Raw genomic sequence first — 26,368 nt, forward strand, 5'->3', positions numbered from 1 at the left:
CGTTTCAAACACAGTTTCAAAATGACCATTTATTTTTTCTTCTTTTCTTTTTTGTAAAAGAACTTAAATACTGCTAGATTTGCCTTTTACACAATTTATATTCCATAAAACATTTTTTCTTTCAAATTTGCTATAAATTAAAATGATATGCATGCAATTTGCATTTCCATCTTTATTTTTCAACTCTCACAAAAAAAGGAAAAATAGACACATCAGAATGTTTGTTATCTGGAGCTCAGATGAAGCTGCTGAGAAACTGGAGTAGGGAGCGGGATGATGGAAGGAATGAACGATCCGGTTTTACAGAGGACTTCCATCTGATTGTCTCAGGCGGCAAATTCCGAGATGAATCTTCCAATGAGTCAAATGGGCATCAACTGCCAAAATCCTCATGTTCAATCATCCTCAATATTACATTAACAGAGAAGCATGCTCATAGACAAATGCATACAGAATGTACTCGTTTGAACTCCTTGCGGTCCTTGTTTTTCCGAGTTTATTTTTCTTCAAAATATTTTTCTTTTCGAAAATACACAAACTAGCATAAACCGATAAGGCGAAGATATGCAGGCGAGGAAATCCATGGTTTGCCAGGGCCTTGGGTCTCTATGTGTCTGAACTGCTTCCGTTTGATAAGGATGCATGTCCTCTGCCATTCCCTTTCACATTGAAAAAACCATACGAGCCAAAAATGCTGGTTTACAGGTGAATTGGGTAGCATTGAGATGTGGCCAGCCGCCGTCTCCGTGCGGTCTCTCTGCCGAATTCGACTGGACAGCAGCTGCTCCAGTTGGCAGGGCGGAGCACAGGGTTCCATTCGATTCTACAAAATTGGACTGAATGTGACTCGTTTACATTTAGTGCTAAAGAAAATAATTGTTATTTTTTATAGACACCAAGCACCCTTAAGAAAAGATGGATCTAGTATCGAAGTGCCATCAGTTTAGTGATGAATTATGAAAATCGATTGTAAAAAGTTGATGCTTGCTAACGCTACTAAGGACTAGATCACAGCAACACTTTTGTTCAGCATTCCTATGTTATGCAGCTCTCTTCCTAACTAGAAAATAATGGCCGATAGCAAATGAGTCGATGGCAAGGATGCACTGCTTTCGAGAATGTTAGCATCATGCTGAACTCCACAGATGAACTGACTTTTTGTTTTATGTGGCTGAATCTACGAGTCCTGCTTTTTACATCTAGAGGCTTTGGAAAATCGTGAGATTAAGGATTTTATCTTTGTAACAAAATACAGCTGGCAGTAGGTTTATGTTACATTATTGAAATATTCCAGTTAGTCAGCCACTTACGGGCAACGATCCCGAAATCAACCTGTCGTCTCCACTAATGATGGGGAAGCATGCGGTCAGGTAACATGCTGGCAATAATGACATAACAAAGACTAACAGAGCTCCTCGTTCCTGAAGATTCTCTGCCATTGCTAGCTCCGTTCCAATTGATCCATTACATTTGGAAGGTAAAAGGTTGCTCGGTTCAGCTGAAATAAATCTTTGCAACGGAATAGACAAACAAAAGTCAACAAGCATAATATCATTTGAAAGCATAACAACAGTCCTGTTTCTGCTCTACCCGTCCGCATGTTACCAGGTCTCTTTATCCCAAGGCGGAAACTTTAAGCAGATGAAAATACAGGCTTTGGTCGGATGACGAAGGGTTAAGGAGGGGTTAATAGTTTCTGCTCTGTAGCTCAAGAAGAGATCTTAACAAAATGAGAAAAAAAAAAAACAATGGAAGATGTATACAATTCAGGACAGAAGCCATTTCGGCTTGGTGGCTCAGTGGCTCAGGCTTGGAGGACAAAACGGGGCAGGATCGCTCAGAGCCGGTGTCGTGAGTCCTGGCTGTAGCTGCCTGGGGAACTGCGGTTGCGATGGGGCTTATAGGTGTCCTGGTATGGGTCCTGGTAGCCCTGCTGCTCTTCCATGTAGTGGTGGTCTCGACCGCCGCTTCCATGCTGCGATCCAGACGAACCCCTGTTTCGTCCTTTGTGCGCTCGTTCGTTGTGGTAGTTCTCGTCTGTGGTCATCAGGTTACGCCGTTCGTTGGGGGTCGAGTGGTCTCCGGTGTGGTTGGCGTGCCTTGTTTTTTGACCCTGCTGATTCTTATGCACAAGCATGAAATAAGGTAAGAGCCAGCACTGTACGCATTCAAATAAATGATTTATCTGTTTGTGCTAATTAGCAAAATAAACTCAAACAGACATCTTGGCAAATATGTACAGAGTGACAATAACTGCTGATAAGAAGGATGAGCTCATCTACGCGTGTGTTGTCTGTGTGTTTGCTCACCTGCAAGCCGGAGATGGCAGATGTAGTGTACGGGGCAAGGGCAGCGGGGCCGAGGTTTCGGCCCAGCAGAGGGTTGAGCGGGGTGCTGCTGGAGGTATGGGTGGCTTTCCAGTAAGCCTCAAGATACTCAGCCAGGTGTTCACATGCGTCTTCCAACTGATTCTCATCCAGGATGATGTCAAACATCTCCTGGTAAAGAGAAACACATACACATGCATAGGTATTAAAAGAATTAAAGTATTGAAACATGAAACATTTAAAATTATTTTTGTAATAAATAGATCGTTTTGCAAAAAAAAAAAAAAATATATATATATATATTATTCACCCACATGATATTGTTAATTTTTTGTAATGTGCCTTGTTTTCTGTTGTTAAGCTTGCATACACCAAAACAAATCAATTGTCCATGTAAACCTACAGTACTTTGCAACAAAGGGGATTATTGGTCATTTTAAAGAACGTTGATGCTGCTGTTTTTTAATATAATGACTATAAATGCGGACTGAGCAAAGATATCGGATATAACAAGATTGAGCACTGCTGTTACTATGAATAGGACAATGCAATGCTCAATATGGTCCTTCTGGCAATGGAAGTCCTGCCTGCTTGCCAACCTGTGCGCATGCCCAGTAGCTGAAACGACCTCAAATGACACAAAGGAAATGTATACCGGTTTGTTACAACATGAGGGTGAGTAAATGACAGAATTTTTGGGTGAACTATCCTTTTTAGAAAGTATATAGGACTTGCCCGGGGTCGTTGCAAACACGGCTGCCTAGTGCGGTGACCCCCTATAAGGACTTTGGACAGAGGCCATTGAAAAAATATTTTGTGTTCCATGAAAAAAACGTCATACAGGTTCATACATGAAGATGAGTATATGTGTGAGAGTATTGTCATTTTTTGGTGTACTGTTTCTTTAAGATCTTTCCTTGTGTGCGTGCGTGTGTGCGGGGGTTTGAGAGATGACGCACCGGAGGACACTGTGCTAGTTTATCTGCTGCTACGAGCTGTACATTGAGATGTTTACTCTGCGACTTTCCTCTGGACTTGATGAGCCTCTGGAGGACCTGAGGTACAGAAGAGTTTGTTAAACACCTGGAGAGATCATTAGAAAGCCTTAATTTCCATTTACCTTTGAAGTTAAAGGGATAGTGCATAATTGTACATTTTTAACCATCGTTAGCTTTAAGATTTAATTCGTCTTTCTTGAATAAATAACTGTGTAACTAAATGTTGGTACCTTTGGAGAGGACACTTTGACATGGACGATGATGGGTGCTAGTGAAGTCTTCATCAGCTGTGCCGGATGGTTGATGGTGTCTGCATCCAGCACGACCAGCTGGAGCGAGCGAGCGAGTTCAAATATGCGCTCAATCTCGCTCTGTACCTCAGCTGCACAAATAAAAGATGTTAGTTAACTCTTTCCCCGCCATTGACGAGTTATCTCGTCAATTAAGAGAAAACATCTGCATAAAAAACGTGTTCATGTGAATTTTAAACCACGATTATCCACTAAACTTCCCCGATTTATAAAAAACTGAAGCAAAAAAATTATTTATTATTTTTAAACTCTGTGTATGTTTTGATAATCGTTCTGAATCTGATCTCTAACAAAATTCCTTCACAAAAATGCAATCATTACAGCTTTTGCTAAACAAATTTTTATTTTTAAAGAAAAATACCCATATTTAAGAGTTTATAAGTAGAGAAAAATAGATAGAATGAAATATTTTTTTCCAGTTTTGTTTGTGTATTGTTTTTTTTTTTTGTTGAAAGCAGAGGGTCTGTTCTTTCATTTGATATATTTGTATATTTTTAGTGGGAAATGAGTTAAGTTAAAAGACCAACTGCCTTTTGTATAGCAGTATGCCAGTTTAAATAAATGCTATAAATTAAAGGAAAACTACACAGTTTTATCAATATTTTACTATGTTCTTACCTCAACTTAGACTAAATAATGCATCCCTATCTTTTTTTACTGCGACAGTTCATATTTGCACAGCGCGTCATGAATGTGTTAGCATTTAGCCTAGCCCCATTCATTCATTAGGATCCAAACAGGGATGAATTTAGAAGCAACCAAACACTTCCATGTTTTCCCTATTTAAGGACTTTTACATGAGTAGTTACACGAGTAAGTATGGTGGCACAAAATAAAACGTGGCGATTTTTGAAGCGGATAAAAAATGAGAACTATATTGTTATGGCGGAAGAGCAGTTTGCAACACTTCGACCTCGCCACATTTTATTTTGTGCCACTATACTTACTCATGTAACTACTCATGTAAAAGTCTTTAAATAGGGAAAACATGGAAGTGTTTGGTTACTTCTAAATTCATCCCTGTTTGGATCCTAATGAATGAATGTGGCTAGGCTAAATGCAAACACATTCACGACGCGCTGTACAAAGATGAACTGCACTCATTGAAAAAAGACAGAGATTTATTATTTCATCTAAGTTTAGGTAAGAACATAGTAAAATATTGAAAAACTGTGTAGTTTTCCTTTAAAGGAATAGTTCACTATAGACACTCGTTGTATCATGCTATTGTTTACCACAGACAATTATTTTGACTCATCTTTCATGTGATAAACCCTTGTGAGTTGAAAGTAACTTTGTATAGCACTTCTCATATTATTGATTCCCTAAAACAAATCGATAAAAAGATAAAAGATAAAAAGTGTCTGCTAAAGGCCTAAATCAGGGGCGTCGCTAGACCCCTTTTACTGGGGCACGTGCCCCAGTGTAAATCTTTTGTGCCCCTGTGTAAATCTCAAGTTTACATTTTAGCAGTTAACTAGTTTATTCCTTTACAAAGACAATCGCGGCAAAACGGATATATATGCAATGTAGTTACCCAATTCACATTTGAAAAAGCAACGCAACAGTCGCACTGACGCGTGCACGCCTCAATTCATGTCCGCGTCCGCGCACGGACATAAATGGGTGCGCGGACGCGGACATGAATTGAGGCGTGCACGCGACTGTTTTGCCGTGCGCAGCCGCATACAAAGTACACGCGATAGAGTTGGTTTATGAAAATATGGCGAGACTAAAGTAAGTTTCTAAATAATAATGAAAATCTCATTGACGCATGTGATGGACATCAGAAATGTTTTGTGCAAAGCAGGAAAAGGGAAGGAAAAATGAGAGATGATGAATTTAAGGGAGTAAAGACACATAACATCTTACCCTGTCAGGGCTTAAACATTAGAGGGAAAATTTCAGGAAAACCTCTGTCAATAGTCTATAAAATTGCATTGTTCACATACAAAAACTGTGTTATACTGTTCTGTATTTTCAGATATGAAATTAATATTTAGTTCACTAGCTCTAGGTCATTACATAATCAGTTAGCAGTAACTAAGATAGATTTTTTAGTAGTCATAAAATGAAAATATTCTTAAAATAAAAAAGAAGTTGTTAATCATTGTTATGTAAAATGCAAATGTGCATAACATTTTTTTCTCTCCAGCCATTATTTCCAAACGTTTTATGCCTTTAAACATGTTAATTATGTTCTATATATGTATATATGAAGATGATACTTAAATATTTTTAAATAAATGTTTGTCTTTCCCAGTACTTGTTGCAATGTTGGAATAGTGGGTTAAGCAAAGGAAATTGTATCTTGCACACCGCAGGCTTTCAAGAAAAAGTAAAAAAAAAAAATGGGGGGCCCGTGCCCCAGTAGAGCTTTATGTCTAGCAACGCCCCTGGCCTAAATATAAAATCTGTGTATAGTAATGCACACGACTGAAGTCAAAGGGGTGAGCGTACAGCACTGTGAATAAGCATTTGATCAAATCAAATTTAACCCCGAATATTCCTTTAATAACAATTTATATTCCTTTAATAAAATGTCAGATGTGCTTTTGTTGTCTCTGCGTCTTACCAAGACTGGATCTTGTATTGGAGCGCTCAATAATAGCTCTCTTGCTGGGGTTGTTAAGCACTGATCTCTTTGCCAGCGAGATGTCTGCCGTCACACGTGTGATTGTTATCCTATGACAAATAAAAAAAACATTTGTCTATAGTTTTAAAGAGGTCTTCTATGGTTTGAAGATAAGATATGAAATGACCCCCTTATGGCACTCACCTGCCATCAAACCGGTGTTTTAGGAAGTCAAAAAGGGCTTTCTGCATCATATCGGTTACCTGTAAAAAGAAATTTGATGTGTTTTAGCTGTTGTGTACATTGGGCTGAAAGTTCCACAATGTGGTTAACGTCATATTCGGATAATGGAGGACATATTGATTCAATTTGGTTTTAACTACTTGAAGTCATAAACTTGCTAGAACTCAATAAAACAAACCACATTGTGATTTATACACCAAAATCTGCATCCAGTTTGGCTTTATAAATCAAGGGGTTGCTTTTTGTCCCATTGCCTCCTTTCTGTCTCACGCACGCCTCCTTTCCGTCTCACTCTGATTTCCTCTCTCCATCACTGTTCCTGTTCTTTTCTTCCTTTTTTGTCTCTTTCTAATTTCAAACCCTGCTCTACTTTCTAGCACTGACGTCTCCCGGACCCCGGAAGGTTGTTGCCGTGGTAACAGAGCGGTGGAGAGGAGGAGTATGTTTTTGTTTTCTCTGTGTGAAGAGATGGAGAGACTGGAATAGATATGATATTATTCTGGTATCAATAACCCAAAATGCGCACACGCGCATATGCAGCCAGTCAGAAAGTCAGCTCCATGGCCTTGACACAAGAATTTTCTGTTCTCATCATCATCTTTTGATGAATTTCATGTTTATAACACAAACCTGAGGTTAAGCATGATACACCTTTTTTTTTCTTTTTTCACTAGGAACTGGTTAGATTCATTCTCTCAAACCCACCTCATATCCCTTTAAAGAAGGACCAACCAGAATCACGGGCCTCATGGAAGGCACAACATCATAGGGAGCGACATGCTCAGTCTGCACAAGAGATCATGGGTCAATACTTAAGCAAGCCATAACAAAAATGTATCAATGTCATTTAGACATAAAGTTCTTTGTTTAGGAGAGGAGTGATAAAAAATGAATTATTTCTGGAATCGGACAAGAATGACTGAAGGTTCTTCCATCGTCTGGACATACTTACCACTTTCTGTTTCTGCTTGCCTGTACAAAGAGAAGGAAAGAAGGAAATGTCAAAATAAAGGGTCGTTGCATTTCGCAAATGTGTGAAAGCAAATTTAAAGCCGTTTATGATTCACTGTCCCATGCTCACAAGAAGCTGCTCGTTTGATCTTTAGCCTTACGCAGGACAGTGTTGAAGTAAAATCGTCCACTGACGAATTGCCTTTTTTCGGGGAGATTCCTGTAACCCCACCCCCATTTCACAATGCCCCACCCCATCAGATCATTGGCTCACCTGATGACATCACATCCCCTAAACTGGAGGAGGAGCTTCCACTGGACTTACTATTGAAATGAGCAGACAAACAGAAACAGAAACAATGCATTATTCGTCCATATGTCCAAACGTACCAATACGTAGACTACTCTCTATATCTCTACATCTATAACTGCATGCCTTATAATCTAAGTTCTTATGCTAATGCACAAAACCTGTTTAAACCCACACTGCCTGGATGTCAATATCCATGTACCTAGAATTGAGTTTGCATGTGGGTATTGATAGTCACCTGGGTTTGAGGGCCAGTCATCCAATTTCAAACTGCAAGCGAGTGTCATCTAACCAAATTAAACGTCAAACAATTCGACGATGTAGTGAAAATTGGAAAAGTTTATAAAAAAGTCATTCATGTACAGACAACAAAGATCTGCGTTTACACGAATCCGCATAAAAAGACTAAATCCACTGTTATTGCGTATGCCAGGCCAGTAGATGGCGATGTTACCTTGTAAGCCTGCGCACATATGCATTCTAATACGGACAATCAAGATGGCGAAAGTGTCAAGCATTTTGGGCCAAAATTGTGTATACTTTGTTGTAGAAGTGTTAATAAACTCAGCATCTGTAGGCCACCATTTTTTGTTCTGGTTATACTCGCGCATGCCTGTAGACTGAATTAACACGTGCGCATGACGTCACGGTTTCGGCAGATTCGTTTGAACTGACCTGACAAGGAGTCATTATCAAAAATGTGCACTTTAAAAAAAACTGTTATCAAATGTCTGCCATCGTCGTGTAATCGAAGAGCCAAACCGCATTAAACTTTCCCGTTTACAGTTGAAATCGGTGCCGTGTAAAGTGTTTTGGGATTGTTCCTAATCTTAAGTAAACATGTTAATCAGAAACTGGACATCTTGCCTGGCTGTTTCATCTAGAGACCATCTAATGCAGTGGTTCTCAAACTGGGGGCCACAAGATGGTGCCAGGGGGCCCCAGTTTTATGTCATTTTATAAATGACATTCATTTAACATGAATTCTGTGTAATTAAACCTTAAAAAAAATAAGGCTATTAACCAACACTTAACCAACCAATACTTTGTATAACTTAATATGTTTTGTTTAATTAAAATGTTTAATATTAGAACAGTTTTTGTCATAAATTTTCTTTGGGGGGGGGGCCGCGAAGAAGTGCACCGTATACAAGGGGGGCCGCACGCGGAAAAAGTTTGAGAACCACTGATCTAATGCAATACTACTAGACTTGTTTTGTTTAAGAACACTTATTTTACTTGGATTTTTTTTATTTATTTAAAAGTAAATTACATTGAATAGTAAACCACAAAATGTAAAACTTATTGTCTGGGTTTTTTCTAGTTTTGTTCAAAGTTTAGCATGCATTGTTATTATTTACATAAGAACTGACCTACAACTCACTTTTGGGTCATGGCCCACCAGTTGAGAGCCTTAAAACAAATCCCCATACATGTGTTGTACAAAAATTGTTCAATGTGATAACCAGGGTGCACAAATTTGTAACAAGGGAAACAAGTTATTGTCTATAAGGCAGCAGGCATGAGCATTTCCCAGAAGTATGTGAAGAAATTACATCTGCGCCACATGTCGGAGCACTGCCCACTTGTCCTACCATTTTTAAAAGGTGTTTGGACATATATGTGTGTTGGCAGTGTGTGAACACAACCACACTACAATAAAAAATCCAGCCACTCCTTTTTTAATCCTCATTAAAAACAAATTAGACATTCTGTTATGATTCACTTCATCACACTGATAAAGTCCCGCCCACAACCACTGACTGACAGTCCTGCATTGCCCTAGTTTCTGCCCTCAGCGAGTTGTACGCTGTCCGCCATATCTCAATAGTGAGATACTATTGTCTAAGACTGTGTTCACACGAATCAGATCTATTTTAACTGAAAGCACTTACTGTCTCTTTTGGCAAGGGAGTGAGAAGCTGTAGGTCATTTGCATTTAAAGGTACAGACACGAAAACAGCGCGTTTTTGCTGCCACCCAAATAGGGCATCTTGGACATACTCTAAGTACAGTACAGTAGCTAAAACACAATGAAAGAACAGTGTATTGTGAAAAACTTGCAATCTGGGGTCAAATTCGAATAATAATATGTTTGGCAAAGACAGCAATGCTGTTAAACAATGTGAAGTAGAAACAGGTAATCAGAGAAAAAGCAACATTTAGACATTATTTAAAACTAAAATGCAGATCCACCACATCCACAGAGTTTATTCTGAGTATTCTTTGAACTTCTATAAATGAAAAGCGGTGCAATGTGTTCCCACTTTTAATAAACACAACTATCTTTAATTGGCCATTTCTTTTAAAAATCCAACACCCTTTTTTTAATATTTGTGGACGTTTCAAAACCCTGGCATGTCCTAGAAAATCAAACATGCAGTGACTTTTTTAATATCTAACTTCATATACATTTAACAGACAACTTTATCAAAAGTAACCTTCAAGTTATACACGAAATCAGTCATGCATTCCCTGGAATCTGAAGACAAAACCTAGGCGTTGCTAGCGCCATGCTCGACCAGTCGAGTTACAAGAACATTGCAGGAACATTCTATACATTTTTTGCATTATGTTTCTATTCCAATATGCTATATACTATAGTCCAGGGGTTTTCAAACTTTTTGATAGCAGGGACCTCCACATAATATTTAAAGCTCACGTAACACACGCTGTTTCTGCATTTCTGATATTAATCTGGAGTACCTATGGAGTAGTATGACATCCTTTATATCTCTGAAGAGTCTTTAGTTTAATCAGATTTATAAAAGAAAGATTAGCTTTACCGAATCTTTCCGATAACGTACGAAAAAATGAAGAAGGAGGAGTTATAACACGGGAGGAGCGAGTACGAGTCATGCAACACTATACAACACTGTTTTAACTTATGATTCACTACATGTTCGTGTCATTTATATAATATACACGCGCCTATTTCCAACATAATACAGAAGTCTTACTTACCGCGTGTAACTCGTCATGAAAATCCACCGCATCAAACACACACACGCAAAACTCCGCTGCTAATCCGGATAATAAACTATATCCATTGTTTCCATAAGGCTGGATGTCTTCTCCTTACATCCAAAAACACACTTCTTGTTGTGCCATTGTTGACTTTTGAAATTAAACAAAGCTGAGTGGCGTGATAAGCTGTTAGCAAGCTCTAGCGTCTCCCGCTGACTGACGGCTGGGCGGGGTTTTCCAGGGGAAGTTTTCCGGCGGAAGCCCATATAAAGAAGTGATACGTATCGAAAACCCCTGAAACGTCAGTTAGAACCGTAATCGAAAAAAATTAGCCGAAACTTGTACGAACCCTGGCGAAGTGCATTCGGCACAGAAATACTCTGAAACACGCCCAACTGCATTTTTGACACTTTGCCTACATTTAGCATGAGGAAACAACTCTATAACTGTGTTAATAAGTCAGAATGCTTGAAATACCATTAAACCCCCCCTTTAACCTTTAGTTTATATATATATATATATATAAATGAATGAATAAATAAATATTTATTTTATAAAGAATCATTTAAACTTGTTAAAAAAATGTAAACTCATTAAACTGTATTAGATAAATAGTAATTGTGATATTATAAAGACAGCAAATTGTTTACAAACTTTAGGGTGCATCCAATTTCAGGGGCTGCGACTCAAAGGCCGTATTTGAAGGCAAAATACTTCTTCGAGCCACAACAAAGGCTGTCCTAATTTGAAGGCTCCTTCACATACAAGCCTCCAAATGTGGCCTTTTTCCCCCCTGAAACCAAGGATCCATAGATGTATCCTTCACAGATTCAATGTGCGCCCCGTGACGTTTGGGTATTTTGAAATAAACATTCAAAACTGAAGTTAGTAGTAAGTGTATATTTTGCAAATTAAAGCAACACTATGTAGTTTCCATGTAAAAATGACTTACAGCTCCCCCATGTGGTTGAAAAGCGCAACAGTGCCTGGTATCAGACACTCTTCTGCAGGAAGGGGGAGGGGCATGGCTGTGTTTCCTACCCTCCACCGCCACTTTCAGAGTGTGCTTGTAGCAGCTAGGAGGCTGCTCAGGTTGCAGCAATAGTACAATTTGTCCAGTTAAAAGTTGTTCTATCACTGAAATAATTTTAGAGACATTATTTAAAGGTAAAAAAACTACATAGTGTTGCTTTAAATGCCCCTGTTTTACTTTTATAAATTATGTTTTAGTGATGTGAATTTATATTATTGCTTCAATAAAGTTCGGAACAGCAAGTGACGCAACTCCCCCTGTAGGCTAGACTGTCTCATTTCAGTTTGTTTCGTTCCCTTCAAATATCGAGCCTTGCCTTCAAAGTCCGCAGCCTTAAAAGGATCCTGAATTGGGATGCACCCATAGACTTTTCACAACTTATGCTTTGTTTTTCTTCTTTTAAAATTTTCTGGGGATCCCTTGGAACCTTTTGGAGGACCCCTGGGAGTCCCTGGAGCCCAATTTGAAAACCCCTGCTATAAAAGTCTATATCAAAATAGTCTATAATGAACTTTAGAGCATTTGGTTTTCTGTAGATTGGGAAAAGCACCCAAAGTACCTTTTTTTTTATAAATGACTCAAATCATAGATTGTGTAACACAAAAAAGACTAAATGTATAGGATAAAAATATGCAGAGGTGTAAAATTTGGAAACTTGGATTTAATTTCAAGGTTAGTTTGATCATCGAACAGGGCTTTTGTTGTTATGAATATTCTGGACCATTAGGTCATGGAAAATCAAATGCTCCATCAACTGGCTAGCAAGGTTCTCTCTCAGCTTACCCTTGCACACGGCTTTTCTTCTGTTCCAGCTGCGCTCTGATGTGCTCCAGCTTCAGGGGGCTGGGGATAAAACCAATCTCACAGCCTTCTTTCACCAGCCTACCAATCCACCAGTCATTATTAAACTTCTGCATGCGGAGCAAAGAAAAGGACAAACGAAATGAAAGCCTGGAAAAACTTCTTGCAAGTGTTTGTGAAAGCATCTTCAGTAATGAATTTTTTGGCATGGGATCTCTATATTTAAAGATTACAGTGAATCTTTCCACAGTAGCAATGCTGTCATTAATGGGCCCGGGCCCCTGTACCTCTTTGATGTGCAGGAAGTCTTTTGCGTCGAATGAGATGGCGGTTCCCGGCACAGGCACATCTTCATCCAGAGCGCCACAGTAACTCACATTCGTCTTCACAGCAAAAGCCACCGCTTTGGCCTGGAATTCGATGTTTTTAAGATGGAATGACAAAATTTTTAGTCAGAATTGACTATTGTTTGATGTGTTTCTAATAGATATCAAACTTACAAAGGCATTTTGCAATTTATATTTTTTATACTGATTATTTTTCAATCAAATGTGGTTAATATAAGCAGGTACACAACTGTAATGTCATCGCATGAAGAATGCCATACATGACACTCCATTATACTTCATTAATATTAATATGTAGCAAGTGTGACCTTTGCCCTCTCCAGCTGCTGTGCAGCCTGCTGTTCTCGCTCCTGCCGGCCCTGACTGCCCCCCTCCGGCCTCTCCTCCTCCAACGACACATCTGAGTCAGACGGCCTGCTAGTGTAGGAATCAGCTGAGCCCTGCCAAAACACAGCACATACCACATTACATACATGCAGTACATGCAGTGATGTCACAATGCAAGGACCCCACCTCAAACCAATCAGGACACTGCATCAAAAATGCAAAAACCGTTCAGATTTTTTTATGGTTATGACTTGAATATCATGCATATTTTGCATTTAGCAACTTGGACCGCTCTGATGAATCACATAAACTATGCAGGATCCCACTGCTTTCCCATCATTAAAAATGCTGCACTCCAAAAAATGTTGGGTTGTTTTAACCCACGACTGGGTCAAATATGGGCAAATCCAACTGCTGGGTTAAAATGACCCTATTATCTAAGTAAGGGTTTTCTTTCACTTTATTGTTTTAGCCCACAGTTAGCATGCTGTCAAACCAAAAATGTATCATCATGTCACCCCAAGATTCCCTATATGGTAACTTAAACATGATAATTGGCAACGCAATAATATTTAGGCATTACAAACCGCTTCCGTTTGGGGTCCTATTGACTTTTCCCAATGCTATTACATGGAAGTTAGCCAGTCATAACATGCCATTAACGTTAAGTATAAGTTATGTCAGCAATAGAAAAATAACCTGATTAAATGGGTGAATACACTTCAGAGTAAATGAAAGAAAAAACAACTTTGGTATCATTTAAAAAAATTGTCTAAAATTAAAGGGATAATTCACCCAAAAATGAAAATTCTGTCATCATTTACTCACTCTCATGTTGTTACAAACCCGTATAAATTTCTTTGTTCTGATAAACATGAAAGAAGATATTTTGAGGAATGTCTGTTACCAAACCGTTTGTGGACCCTATTGACTTCCATAGTTGGAAAAAAGAATACTATGGAAGTACATGGGGTCCACGAATGGTTTGGTTACAAACGTTTCTCAAAATATCTCCCTTTGTGTTCATCAGAACAAACACATTTATATGGGTTTGTAACAACATGAGAGTGAGTAAATGATGACAGAATTTTCATTTTTGAAATGAAGTTTTTTTTGTTTGAAAAAGCAAAACTGGATACAAGAAGTTCTCACGTTCATTGGTGGACATTGTGAAAAAAATCTTAAAGGGATAGTTCACCCAAAAATGAAAATTCTGTCACCATTAACTCGCCCTTAAGTTATTACAACCCGATATACATTTCATTGTTCTGCTGAACACAAAGGAAGATATTTTAACCAACGTTTGCAACCAAACCATTTTTGAGCACCATTGACTTCCATAGTATTTTTCTTTCCAATAGTGCTCCTGTTTCATACTTGATTACAAATATCTTCCTTTGTGTTCAGCAAAACAAATACATTTACAGGTTTGTAAAAACTTTATGGTGAGTAAATAATGACAGAATTTTCATAATTGGGTGACTACCCTTTTAGTGTTACAAAAAGGTACAAAAATGCAACGTTATTTATAATATTCTTATTTCCCGATAACTACCGGCTGCCTCTACATTATCCCTTACATAAGGTCCGCTCTTCTGGATTTTCATTATGCCTTTGATTTTCACATTTGCAAATTCAGACTTATGCAAACACAGGTCTGCAAAAGCCCCACCTGTACCTCCACTGCTATATAGAGCTGTCAGCCCATAAAGATACATGCTCCTTAAGCAAACAGAAAACAACACCTGTGATGTTAGGTAAGCTCAGCTTTTTCACAGTCTATGGTACGTTTTTCTATATAATAATATCTGCACTTTGAAAGTACACTAGTTAATTTATCACTTTATATGTATTTTTGTTGTGTACATTTTGTTATTGCACTTTATTATATGTAACATGGACACTGCAATGTAAAATGTTACAAAAAGTGTTATATTACACAATACTGCAACTTCTAAAAACCACATCTAGAACTTCATATCCTCAAATCTTTAGCTGGAAAGAAAGCTGTTATGTTTGAAACAGAAACTATAAATATACTGTATCAATAATTACAGTAAAACAAAATATTAAATTATTTCAACACAACCCATTTCTAACTTGCTATAAAATCTTTATTTGGTGTACAAATGCTGCCCCAAAGATGTCCTGTAAAGCTCGACAGATCTCAGCAAAGCATTTTTTCAAACACCACACATTCTGCATATAAATACATTTCCCTTTAAACACACATACCTTTACTTTATCCTTATCCGGACCATGAAAAACTTCGCAATACATAATCTGAACATTGTCACCTGAAATCTCGAAAAAGTCTTCAGATGGTTCCATGATTCCTATAAGCTCTTAACAGGCAATAAAACAAATATACCACTGATGCTTTTCACACGCATTTCCTATAAGATAATAAAGAAGGTCCCACCATCAAGCTACATAGTCCTCTATTTAATGAGAGATACAGGCCGAAGTGAAGTGGAGTGAAGCTAGCTGTTTTCTTTTGATCCAATTTGGAAACAACATTAGCTCAAGTCAGTGAAAAGAATGATCGGGTCAATATCGCATTAGAGAGGAAGGCAGAGAGAGAGCAAAAAAAGGCTCATAGTCGGCTAAAAAATCTCAGCGCGCTGCCTACGGCGAAACACTTGCTCCCTGAAGGCAGTCGCTTCATACGAGCTTACTTCAGCAGGGACCCAATTGAGGCCGGTGAGTCCAATCACAAAACGCCTGATTCGGGAAACAAAAAATGCACAAGTTTGCTTATCTTACAGCGCGGAAGTGATGATTCGGAGCAAAAAAGCAAAAATTCTAATGAATGGCTTTCATCCTCAATTTCGATGAGATAACGTTCATGTTTTTTTTTACAGGAAAGTGACTTTGTCAGATTAATCTGAACGGAAAGATATAAATCCAAATAAGTCAAGCTTTAAATAAATTCAAATTTACAGTTAATCATAGTAAAGAGTTGCAAAATTAATAAAGATCCAACTAGAAACATTGCAAATGATAAAAGTCAGAATTCATAAGGTAAGAATGAAGAAATTGAAATATTAGGGGGCGCTGTGATGCATGTGTCTGCCACATTTGGGTTGTATTCAGGTCCAAGCACTCAGAAGGAAACCAAGTTTGAATGTAATGCATGGTGGTTGCGCACGCCATCATTCATCTAACTCTTTTACGTGCACTTAGAGGACTTTGCTGAAAAATAGACGTGGCATTTAGCAGATTCTGCCAACAATAGGTATTTCTGAATGGCCTGAGGCTGGGATTAGGTGGATTTAAAGTGAAAGTATTTGATGAACGTATATTATGTGCCAAAAACATTCAGTTAATATCATTATCACATTTTTTTAAAGGCCTTTTAAGCCTTTATTTGGATAGAATTGTAGTAAAGAGTTGACAGGAAAGCGATGGGTGGAGATAGGGGAGCGGGATCGGCAAAGGACCACAGAGACAGGATTCGAAAAGCACACCGGTGTTATATGTCGACACACTAACCATAGGGCTATTGGCACCGACCATTATCTCATTTTTGATGGAAGTTGTGTTTAGCGGCTTTTCCATCATTTCTTAAGCCCGATTTAGTCGTGCGTAAGTTCTACGCCGTAGCTATGGCGTAGGCTATCCGTAGCCTGTGCGTAGCTCTGCATAGCCTGACATGCACCTCGCAAAAATCTTAACAGCGCGTCAGATCTACGCGGACCGCAAGCGCTGTGATTGGTCCACCAGAACCCCTCCCGTCAGGTACCCTAACCGTATTTCCGTTTGTGACATTGAAAACAAAGATGAGCCAAGTTGAGGAGTGATTTAACTCCAACTGCATCAAAAGTCGTTGTTTATTTACTTCCATCATTGCTGGTCTTCTCAAATTATACACAACAAGTTGCTGTTTCTTCTTCGTTTGTGGGTTAACTCGCTAAGCTTCTTCTTCTTTGACGTTCGCGCTACTACTGTGGTTACACGCGTGGTTACTGTCTACCAGCGGTCTGCGCATGTGTTTGCACGTCGACGCGGACGACGGCGCAAAAGTATAAATGAAAACCAACGCAGATCCTACGCCATCGCGGCTACGCCATAGGACCTACGCACAACTATAACGAGCCCTTTAGTGAAAAGCAACTATGGAATTATTCAATAATTTTTTTTTACAAAAGGACTCCATTGTTTAAAGATACAGACAGGATAAACAGTGTGACGTTCAATGATTTTACCTATGTGTTAGTGTTTTGTGTATGAATACAATGTATGCATATGGTGAAATGTATGTACTAGAAAACTAGGGTGATGCTGAATATGTAAAATCAGATAGATGAATCTGATAGCTTGTTTATACTACAGTGTGTGCATTTTAATGCTATTGGTCATTCAATCATAAAAGTTAAAGTCTGTGCAAAGTCATTTTAGCAAATTGTTTCAAAATACATTATGTATCGCTATAACACATTAAAAAGACTGTGAACTATGTAGTAGAGGTCTTCTCGGATCTAAAGAAATGTACCCGATGCGAAATGACCCAAATCTCCTTTTTCCACAACCCAACATGCATATATATATATTAAAGGAAGACCTGACTCAGTCCAACCCGACCCAGTGGCAATTTTTGTGAACCGACTGGACGATAATATAAATGGCAGCCCCGCACGCACCAGTCAGACGGAAAGAAACGCCGACGACCTCGCAACCAATTTGGCCTACTGCTACATTTATTTTCCCTTGTTATCTGACAACAACACCAGGGTGACTGCTAAAATGTGCATTTAAAATTGATTGACAGGTCTGTCTCAATAGAAATTTACCTACCGCCAGCCACATGATGCCGCAAGGGCTTTTGGTAAACAGAGGAGGCACGACTCAATGCACACGCACTAGATAGTTTGGGTCTTTTCGGGTCCGTTCGGCAAAAACGCATTCATTTAAATTACCGCTAATATTATACCCGACCCGTGTCCGAGCCACACATGAAACTTTAAGACCCAAACTCGCGTTTTTGGGTCTAAGTGAACGTGGGAAGACCTATACTATGTAGTACTAAATTGTGGAGTTATACCGTTATACCACATTTGTGTTCAGGATTATTTGGGAGGAGCTAAAACGATGGCTCGATGATGCACTAGAGCCACTGAGCATGGCCCCGCCTCTAACACAATTGTGAGCATCCATTCGGGTTGTAGCGGTATTTAAAAGGTGAGAGACACGGCAGCTCTCGTAAGTGGGCGTGGTTTCAGCGCCGACAGCGGACACTCTCCCAGCAATTGGAAGCAGATTTTCCAGGATTGGAAAATCCTGCCTGTTTTTCCAATATTTCCCAAACTTGGCATTTTGTAACATTCAAATTTGGCAGGGTGGTTAATATAACATTTTTCTGTGGTGTGACTTTAAACAGGAAGAAGCCTTGTTAAATATTATTTTCATCAATTTGTAGCCTATTATGTAAGTTTACATAAATGCTACGCATAGATAATATTCATAGTTCATACACAAAACACTAACACATGGATATAATCATTGCACTTCACATTGTTTATCCTGTCTGTATATTTAATCAATGGAGTCCATAAGTACTGAAGAGTGAAAAATAAACACCGCTGATGAAAACTGGAGTATAGGTTTTATGGGTCTATAACATATACACACACAATCTCTGATGGCTTTACCAGACTGTTGGCTTGAATTCATTTTTAGGCATTCATGTGGAGAACCAAAGCCATGTGACTCATTACATTCTACACATCAGCAAAAAAAATTACCCTGCCCCTTTAACAATCCTACAGTCCATATGATAACACATTAAATAACTTCCACCTTAAGAAAACATCTGGTAGGCCCTACAGAGGAATATAGTCACGTAATGTGTTTCTCTTGAGAGCAAACTCCAATTGAAGAATGAATGAAAGACACACCGGTTCTTCATTTTTTTTTTAAGGTAGCATATCTAAAATGTGCTGTATGTAACATAAATGAATGCTCATGGGAAACGTGTGCTATTAGAAAGACATACAGAAACACCAACAACCCTCTGACGAACATCTCCCTATAGTACACCCACGGAGATCGGTGGGCTGCATCTTAGAAAATCATGGTACACTGAATCTCACAGGCCGTGTATGTGCAGCACAGCTGAGCCAGTGTTCAGCACACACACAAGCGCGCTCACGCACGCACGCCTATAGCCAGTGGGAAAACACTATATATAGCCGTAGTCAATTCCAATCGAGAGAAAAATAACTCACCGCCTCCGAGTCTTCAAATCCATGCAGGTACAAATTGTCATACATGGAGGTTTGCTATTCCAAAGAGGTCTTCTTGAAGAATAGAGAAAAATGAGAGAGGAGAAGGTGGTGAAGATGTAGAGAGAGGGGGAGGAGGCGGCCACCACCACCACCACAAAAAAAAACTAATCGATGGGGGATGACGATCCCCTTGCTCCACAGAGGAAGAACAAGGATGGAAAAAAGGGTGAGAGATGCCTCACGAGAAAGAGAGGATAGAGAGAGAGAGAGAAAGAGAGGGAAAGCAGGCCTGTGCAGACGGCTCGGCCTGCAGGATGGAGTGGATCCCTCGTTCAGCCTCCAATTCTCTCACATCCTTAGGCAGGGAGAAGCTTCCCAACGGCTCACTGACGCGGACGTTTCATCATCTCTCAGCACACACGCTCACACGCACATACGCGGCACGGCTCCCCGCATCAGAGAGAGAGAGAGTGAGAGTGAGTGAGTGAGAGAGAGAGAGAGAGAGAGAGAGAGAGAGAGAGAGGGGGAGAGAGAACCCTTCCTCAATCTCAGCCTGATGACATAGTTGACCAGCCGTATGCTGATTGGCCGAGCAGCCTTCCAGTCAGGGCAGATGCTGACGTGTGTTCTCCTTGACTGTGAGTGTTGATGAAAGAGCGAGGGAGAGAGAGAGAGAGAGAGAGAGACTCTCTCTGCCTTTTTTAACATTCGTTCATTCTGTTATTTAATGCGGATGTACAGTCCTTATTCATAATCTTCTCTTTTATTTGTAAATGATGTTTGTTTCTTAATTTGATTTTTAAGGAAAATATTATATCTATTTAATATGATTATATAAAAATATGCTTTATAAATTCTGTATACTTTAGATATTATATTACATTCATATTAATTTTATTGGATTCGACTTGCAATGCATACCTTTTTAGCACATTTGTGTTTTCCCAGGAAATCAAACCCACAAAATTTGATCTGTTAATGCAATGCACTGCCAATTGAGCTACAAGAACATAGATGGAAATAAAATTCTTTAAAATGGTATTGTATGGTATAGCATTAATATTTGTTTTGATAGGTATAAATGGAATAGATAAACATGTTTATATATTCTTAACACCATTTCAGCATTCAGTCAGGTTCAAAATGCAGTTTAGTTGAATTGGAGATGTCAATTTGCCCTTCTCCTAGTGTGCGTTTAGTTTTTGGACTGCGGAAGGAAACCATATACTGAAGTACCCAAAGTAAAGGGCGATTTATAGTCGTGCGTAGGTCCTACGGCGTAGCTACGGCGTAGGCTATCCGTAGCCTGTGCGTAGCTCTGCGTAGCCTGACGCGCACCTCACAAAATTTCTAACAGCGCGTCGGCTCTACGCGGACCGTAAGCGCTGTGATTGGTCCACCAGAACCCCTCCCGTCAGGTAAAAAAACTGCGTCATAGGTATTTCCGGTTGAGACGGTGAAAACAAAGATGAGCCATGTTGAGGAGTGATTTAACTCAAACTGAAACATAAGTCGCTGTTTATTTACTTTCATCATTGCTGGTCTTCTCAAATTATACACAACAAGTTGCTATTTCTTCTTCGTTTGTGGGTTAACTTGCTTAGCTTCTTCTTCTGTGACGACTTCTGCTGCTACTGTGGTTACACGCGTGATTACTGCCAACCAGCGGTTTCGCGTGTGTTTGCACGTCGACGCGGACGGCGACGCACAAGTATAAATGAAAACCGACGCGGAACCTACGCCGTCGCTGCTACGCCGTAGGACCTACGCACGACTATAAATCGCCCTTTAACCCTAACACAGGGAGAACATGCAAACTCCACACAGAAAGACCCCTTGACCCAGCCAGGGCTTGAACCGGGGACCTTTTGCTGTGAAACAACAGTGCTCTGTTTAGGGTGGCCCCAAACATCTTCATTAGAAGGGGGGTCCCAATACTTTTGTCTATAGACTGTTTAATCGGACGCACGTGCGCTGATGCGATACACGTTTGGATCTGAACTTTACTTCCGGTTTCGTTTTTTTTAATGGTCTGACTAGTTGCTAAACTGATCTCTTGAACAAATGCCTCGTCGAAAATAACAAATGTTTTGGTTTCCTAGGTAATCTATGTGTTGTTTTTTTGCTTGTTATATAAATAAACTATTTTTAAAGAACTTTGTTGGTATTTATTCTTAGCGGAGTTTACCGGAAGTTACGTGCGGACCACGACAGCCGCATGTTTATGTTGTTACTGCTGAAAGCGTATATATAGTGTATAGCAGTGCTTCCCAATCCTGGTCCTCGAGGACCCTCTTCCAAAAAGTTTAGATGTCTCCTTATTTAACACACCTGATTTAACTTATCAGCTTGTTAGGAAGACATGTTTACCATTTTGGCTGATCAGTTGAATTAGTTTTGGAAAGGGGTCCTTGAGGACCCGGATTGGGAAGTATTGGTGTATAGAGGGTATGCAACATCATCACTTTTCCACGTGACCACGCCGGAGCTCATCCTGAACTATTATCAGCTTAAATTGAATGTAGATGGCCTTAAAGAACAAGTTCAGGATTTTACACTTAAAGTCCTGTTTTCAGATTGTTTATGATGAAATAGAACGGTTTTGACTGAAATTTCGACATATGCGGCGGCCCCGAGAATTTTCAGGTGTTTGTTTTTCACCTCCCATCTCTACAATGGGTGTATAGGTGCACTGGAACAATCCTTCCTAAAATGTAGGGATGCACCAATACCACTTTTTTGGAATATGAGTACAAGTACGAGTACTTGCATTTCAGTACTTGCCGATACCGATACAGAGTACTTAATAAAAAAACATGATTTAAATTTACAGGTAACAGCTTTAGTCATATAATTTAACAAAAAAAACAAAGGACTAGTTCTCCAGTTTGTTGTAAACTCTGCCTTTGGACAACACAAGAGGCATTAACCCCTTACACGCCGCTCAAACATAGACATTTCTCAGACCGTGGTATCGATTCCAGGTATCGGGGAACTTTTAACGAGTACGAGTACTTTAGAAAATGTGGTATCGAGGCCGATACCCAATACCAGTATCGGTGCATCCCTACTAAAATGCATTAAACTTTCGTTTACAAAGACGTGAAACTCAGAGTGGTCAGGGGTGTTCACTGATATGCTCACACAAAAATCGCTGCAAAAGATGCTTTCCAACAGCTGTTTTAGCATTCGTTGTAAACTTGTGGACCTATTTTTCCAAACGCCTCTCACCCGTACATTCTTCCGCTTAGAGCTTGAATAATAAATACTCCAGCCCAGTTGGTGGGATAATCCGCCTTTGCCAACTGCAAGAATACAAACAAAGTTCCCTGCGCGGAGTCATACCGTACCTCACAGGACATCTAATACAAGTCAATGGAGTTGGACAAAACTACGATAAAACCTGTTGGAATGCGTCTTTTGCAGTGATTTTTGTGTGAGTATATCAGTGAACACCCCTGACCACTCGGTGAGTTTCACGTCTTTGTAAACGAAAGTTTAATGCATTTTAGGAAGGATTGTTCCTGTGCACCTACAAAGCCATTATAGAGGTGGGAGGTGATACAAGAAACACCCAAAAATTCTCTGGCCAGCATCATATGTCGAAATTTCAGTCAAAACCGTTCTATTTCATCATAAACAATCTGAAAACAGGGCTTTAAGTGTAAAATACCGAACTTGTTCTTTAACAGTGACCCTAACAACTTGGCAAACAACCAGTCTGTGGACATTGGCATATGGCCAGACATTGCTTTTCCTGACATATATGTTTGTCTTGCCTAAAACCATTAAACCATCCCACCTTTGTAGAACACTTGGCTCATCATAATTGATGTTTTTTTTTAATGAAGGCTCAATGACAAAACTTTGCAATTACACAGAATAAGAGTATTCATTTATGTGTATTTTTATAGGATTTTTTATCCCGAAATTTTACATAGCTGACATATAGCTACTGCTACTGATTTACTTCTCCTCTGAGTGTTTTTTGCAGTCTGAAAGTTTGAAGTTTTTGTTGAATCTGTCAGCAAAGTCAATCACACAACGACTTTTTTCCCATTTTAGACGCGTTTTCCACACTGTAAAAAATTCCTATAGAAATTACAATGCAATTGCAGCTGGGTTGCTGGTAATTAACCGTAGATTTAAGCATTCTGGGAACCAGAAATCATCATCAACTTTTTTCTGGGTTTTGCTTCAGATTTTGTTTCCCAGAATGTTTTGCTTGATGCTGTTTTTTTAGTTTACTCTGTAAAGACAAAGACTTGTAAATGTTAAATGTTCATTTAACTTTGAACAAAATGTTGCCAGTAAATAACATAAATTTAAATCTACGGTAAATTACCGGCAACCCAGCTGCAATTTCTACTGATTTTTTTACAGTGCATGTTATGCTAATGCTGTCACTTTTTGCCACTCAGTGGGCGTAACCGCAGTCACTTTCCCTGAAGGTGACGTCAAATGCATACCATCTATACAGAAGGCCTTACCATAGTATACAGTACATAATATGTATTTAGAGTGTATATTTAAATTAATAAATTAAGATCATAACTGTTACACAGTTGGATCTGGAAAAGTGATAAATTCTATAAGGAACATTATTTTAACACATCAAGCCTATCTGAGGCCATAAGAACCTTATGTAGACCACATAACATATTTGCTACACTGACTAATAAATGTGTTTGATGTGTGGTACAAAATTGTTGAAAAATCACATATTTACTAAGCCAAACCAAACCTTAGAGCCTTATTTTTCTTATTATTATTCCTGCCTCTGAGAAGCAGGCCTTCAAACAGACAATGTCTTTACCTGTCTCAGGATAAAACTAGTGGAGGTGGTGCTGCCATCAGACCTCTTCAGTCGACTGCGCCGTGAATATGTTCCTCTGTTCACCTGTAGAGGGTGCAATGATGAAATCATGAATGAATTGTTGCAGATATGGGTTGCTCCTCATTTGTTAATACTACATAATACATGCAATAAAAAAACAGAATTTATAATAGACAAATTGACTGTACAGAGTGTAGTAGAAACACGGTGGTTAGCTAAATGCTGGCATTCAAAAAAAAAAAAAAATTCTAGTGCATTACTGATTCGAAAAGCTATGTACTTGAATCAATTTAAATTTTCTGTGCAATGTATCACAAGTACATAGGCTATTTGGCACACATATACACATTTAAAAAAATGCTGAGTTAAAAAATTACCAAGGGTGGGTTGTAATATGGTTGTAATAACCCAGCAGTTGAAACAATCCAGCATTGGGTACATTTTAACACAGCGGTGTGTTCTGTCCAGTATTTACCCATCGTGGGTTAAAAGCAACCCATTATATTTTAGAGTGAATTTCAAAATGTACTTTCTTATCCATTGTGTTCCCAAGGAATTAAACCTATGACCTTGATATTGTTGCTGGCTGCCAATCTCTACCAGTTGAGTTGCTACCAGAAACCATTAAAACTGAAAGATTTAACATTAAAGGTCTAAGCGGGCATTTTTACTAGTAACATTAAGCTTTCCGTGCCCCCCCAAAAAAAATCTAATAGAAGTTTTTGAAAAAGCAAGAGTGAGACAATTCAAGGCAGTGAGGCATCGAGAAAAAAAGGGAGAGACATTAAGTGTGCGTATGTTAAAACTGACAAAAAACTGTTTCTTTAGGGACTCGGTAATTAGCCAGGTCTGATTTGTTTCTATTTCAGTGGTCTCTAGAGCTCTATAGTACTACTTGGGTACAGACATAGAGCCTTTTAAGGTTTGTTAAATAGGGCCACCTAAAAGTGGGTCATTGCGCAGATTTCACAGCATTAGGGATATTCTCCATTAAGTCAGGTGCTTCAGGTGAATTTCCCTTTGAAAACAAAAATATTCTACATGTCCTTAAACAACAACGCTGGTAAACGTCTCACTTTTATTTAAAACTACACTTTAAAAAATAAAGATGCTTAAAGGTTCTACACAGCGATAAGTAAAGGTATACACTGTTAAAAATCAGGGTTCCTAACAGGTTCTTTGTCATTCACTATGGTTTCATTAAAAACTTGAATATTACTGTAATATTTTCTTTTTAGTCTGAAGTAACTTTTTCCACCATTAACACATAAGAAAGTGATGGTTCTTTTAAAAGGTTTGACTTGAAGGTTCTTTGAGGAACCAATCATTCTTCTTCTATGGTATCGCTGTGACCTTTAAACCACCTTTCCTCACTATTTGAAGATACTAATTTAATCCAAAAGTAAGAGATGAATAACTCACTGAAAAAAGTGTAACATTTAACAAAGTGCACTTCAGTGTAATGCATCCCATAAGTAAAAACACAAACTACAAACTATAGTATTTCATTTACCAATCTAATAATATTGTTTAGTTCTTGTAAGCTATATATATTAACACACAAATCGTATAGTTATTTTCTATAATGAATAGGCCATTAAACCCATTGTATCGTCACCTGGAATATAGGCGCTTGGATGCCTTCGCCGATCTTATTCCTGATGTAAATGTGTCGAGACATCTCGGCCAGCACATCGGTCCAGATCGGGGTTTGCTGGCCTGCAGGCACGGCCCACTGGAAGTTTGGAGGGTTTCTGACTGCTTGATCCAGTTTCGGTGATGTGAGTGCGTGTTTCCCCGCGCTTGTGAAGATTCGCTCTGCTGTAGCGCTTCAGATGAAAAACTCCGTGTGTGGTGCGCGCGCAGGACGGCGCTGCGCGTTCGTGAGCGCACACCAAACGTCAGTCAATTTTTTTGGTTGTTGCTCGGACAAAAGGAAGACCCACCTGAATGAAAATAATCGCTTACAATACAGAAGTAGGCTACTGAAATTGTTTGGAGGTGTAGGACAACGTTTCGTAGTAGCCTAGGCTACAATTGCATTTCCTCATTAAGCAAATAAAGTTAAGCTTAGTATTAGGTAACCAATGGGTAACACGTCAATCAGTATGGGC

At 39.1% G+C, this 26,368-nt stretch overlaps 1 protein-coding gene across 3 annotated transcripts; it reads right to left on the minus strand.

Moving 5' to 3' along the window:
* Positions 1–14: 14 nt before the first annotated feature.
* On the minus strand, positions 15–26,080 carry cacnb4b (calcium channel, voltage-dependent, beta 4b subunit). Of its 3 annotated transcripts, XM_065240090.2 has the most exons (14): positions 25,873–26,080; positions 24,234–24,317; positions 13,172–13,303; positions 12,804–12,926; positions 12,499–12,626; positions 7,680–7,729; positions 7,407–7,426; positions 7,160–7,240; positions 6,416–6,474; positions 6,212–6,321; positions 3,556–3,707; positions 3,287–3,382; positions 2,310–2,498; positions 15–2,122 (listed from the first exon to the last, which is right to left on the minus strand). In XM_065240090.2, exons 1-14 carry the CDS (start codon positions 25,933–25,935, stop codon positions 1,838–1,840), a joined length of 1,572 nt encoding a protein of 523 aa, XP_065096162.1. In that variant the 5' UTR covers positions 25,936–26,080; the 3' UTR covers positions 15–1,837. The 3 variants fall into 3 exon arrangements, with proteins under 3 accessions (XP_065096162.1, XP_073671469.1, XP_065096163.1); XM_073815368.1 differs by lacking the exon at positions 7,680–7,729 and having other exon boundaries at positions 7,407–7,425; positions 25,873–26,078; XM_065240091.2 differs by lacking the exons at positions 24,234–24,317; positions 25,873–26,080 and adding an exon at positions 19,418–19,909.
* Positions 26,081–26,368: the final 288 nt, after the last annotated feature.

Source organism: Paramisgurnus dabryanus, chromosome 7, assembly GCF_030506205.2.
Source record: "Paramisgurnus dabryanus chromosome 7, PD_genome_1.1, whole genome shotgun sequence".
In the NCBI taxonomy this organism is placed as follows: domain Eukaryota; kingdom Metazoa; phylum Chordata; class Actinopteri; order Cypriniformes; family Cobitidae; genus Paramisgurnus; species Paramisgurnus dabryanus.

What these genes read in the sequence shown, in the direction of transcription:
- cacnb4b (XM_065240090.2), bottom strand. Translation starts at nt 25,935, where the DNA reads ATGTCTCGACACATTTACATCAGGAATAAGATCGGCGAAGGCATCCAA. An exon ending in AGCAGCTGGAGAGGGCAAAG is followed by an intron (nt 12,927 to 13,171) that starts GTCACACTTGCT and finishes ATCGAATTCCAG; the next exon opens with GCCAAAGCGGTGGCTTTTGC. An exon ending in AAACACCGGTTTGATGGCAG is followed by an intron (nt 6,322 to 6,415) that starts GTGAGTGCCATA and finishes TATTTGTCATAG; the next exon opens with GATAACAATCACACGTGTGA.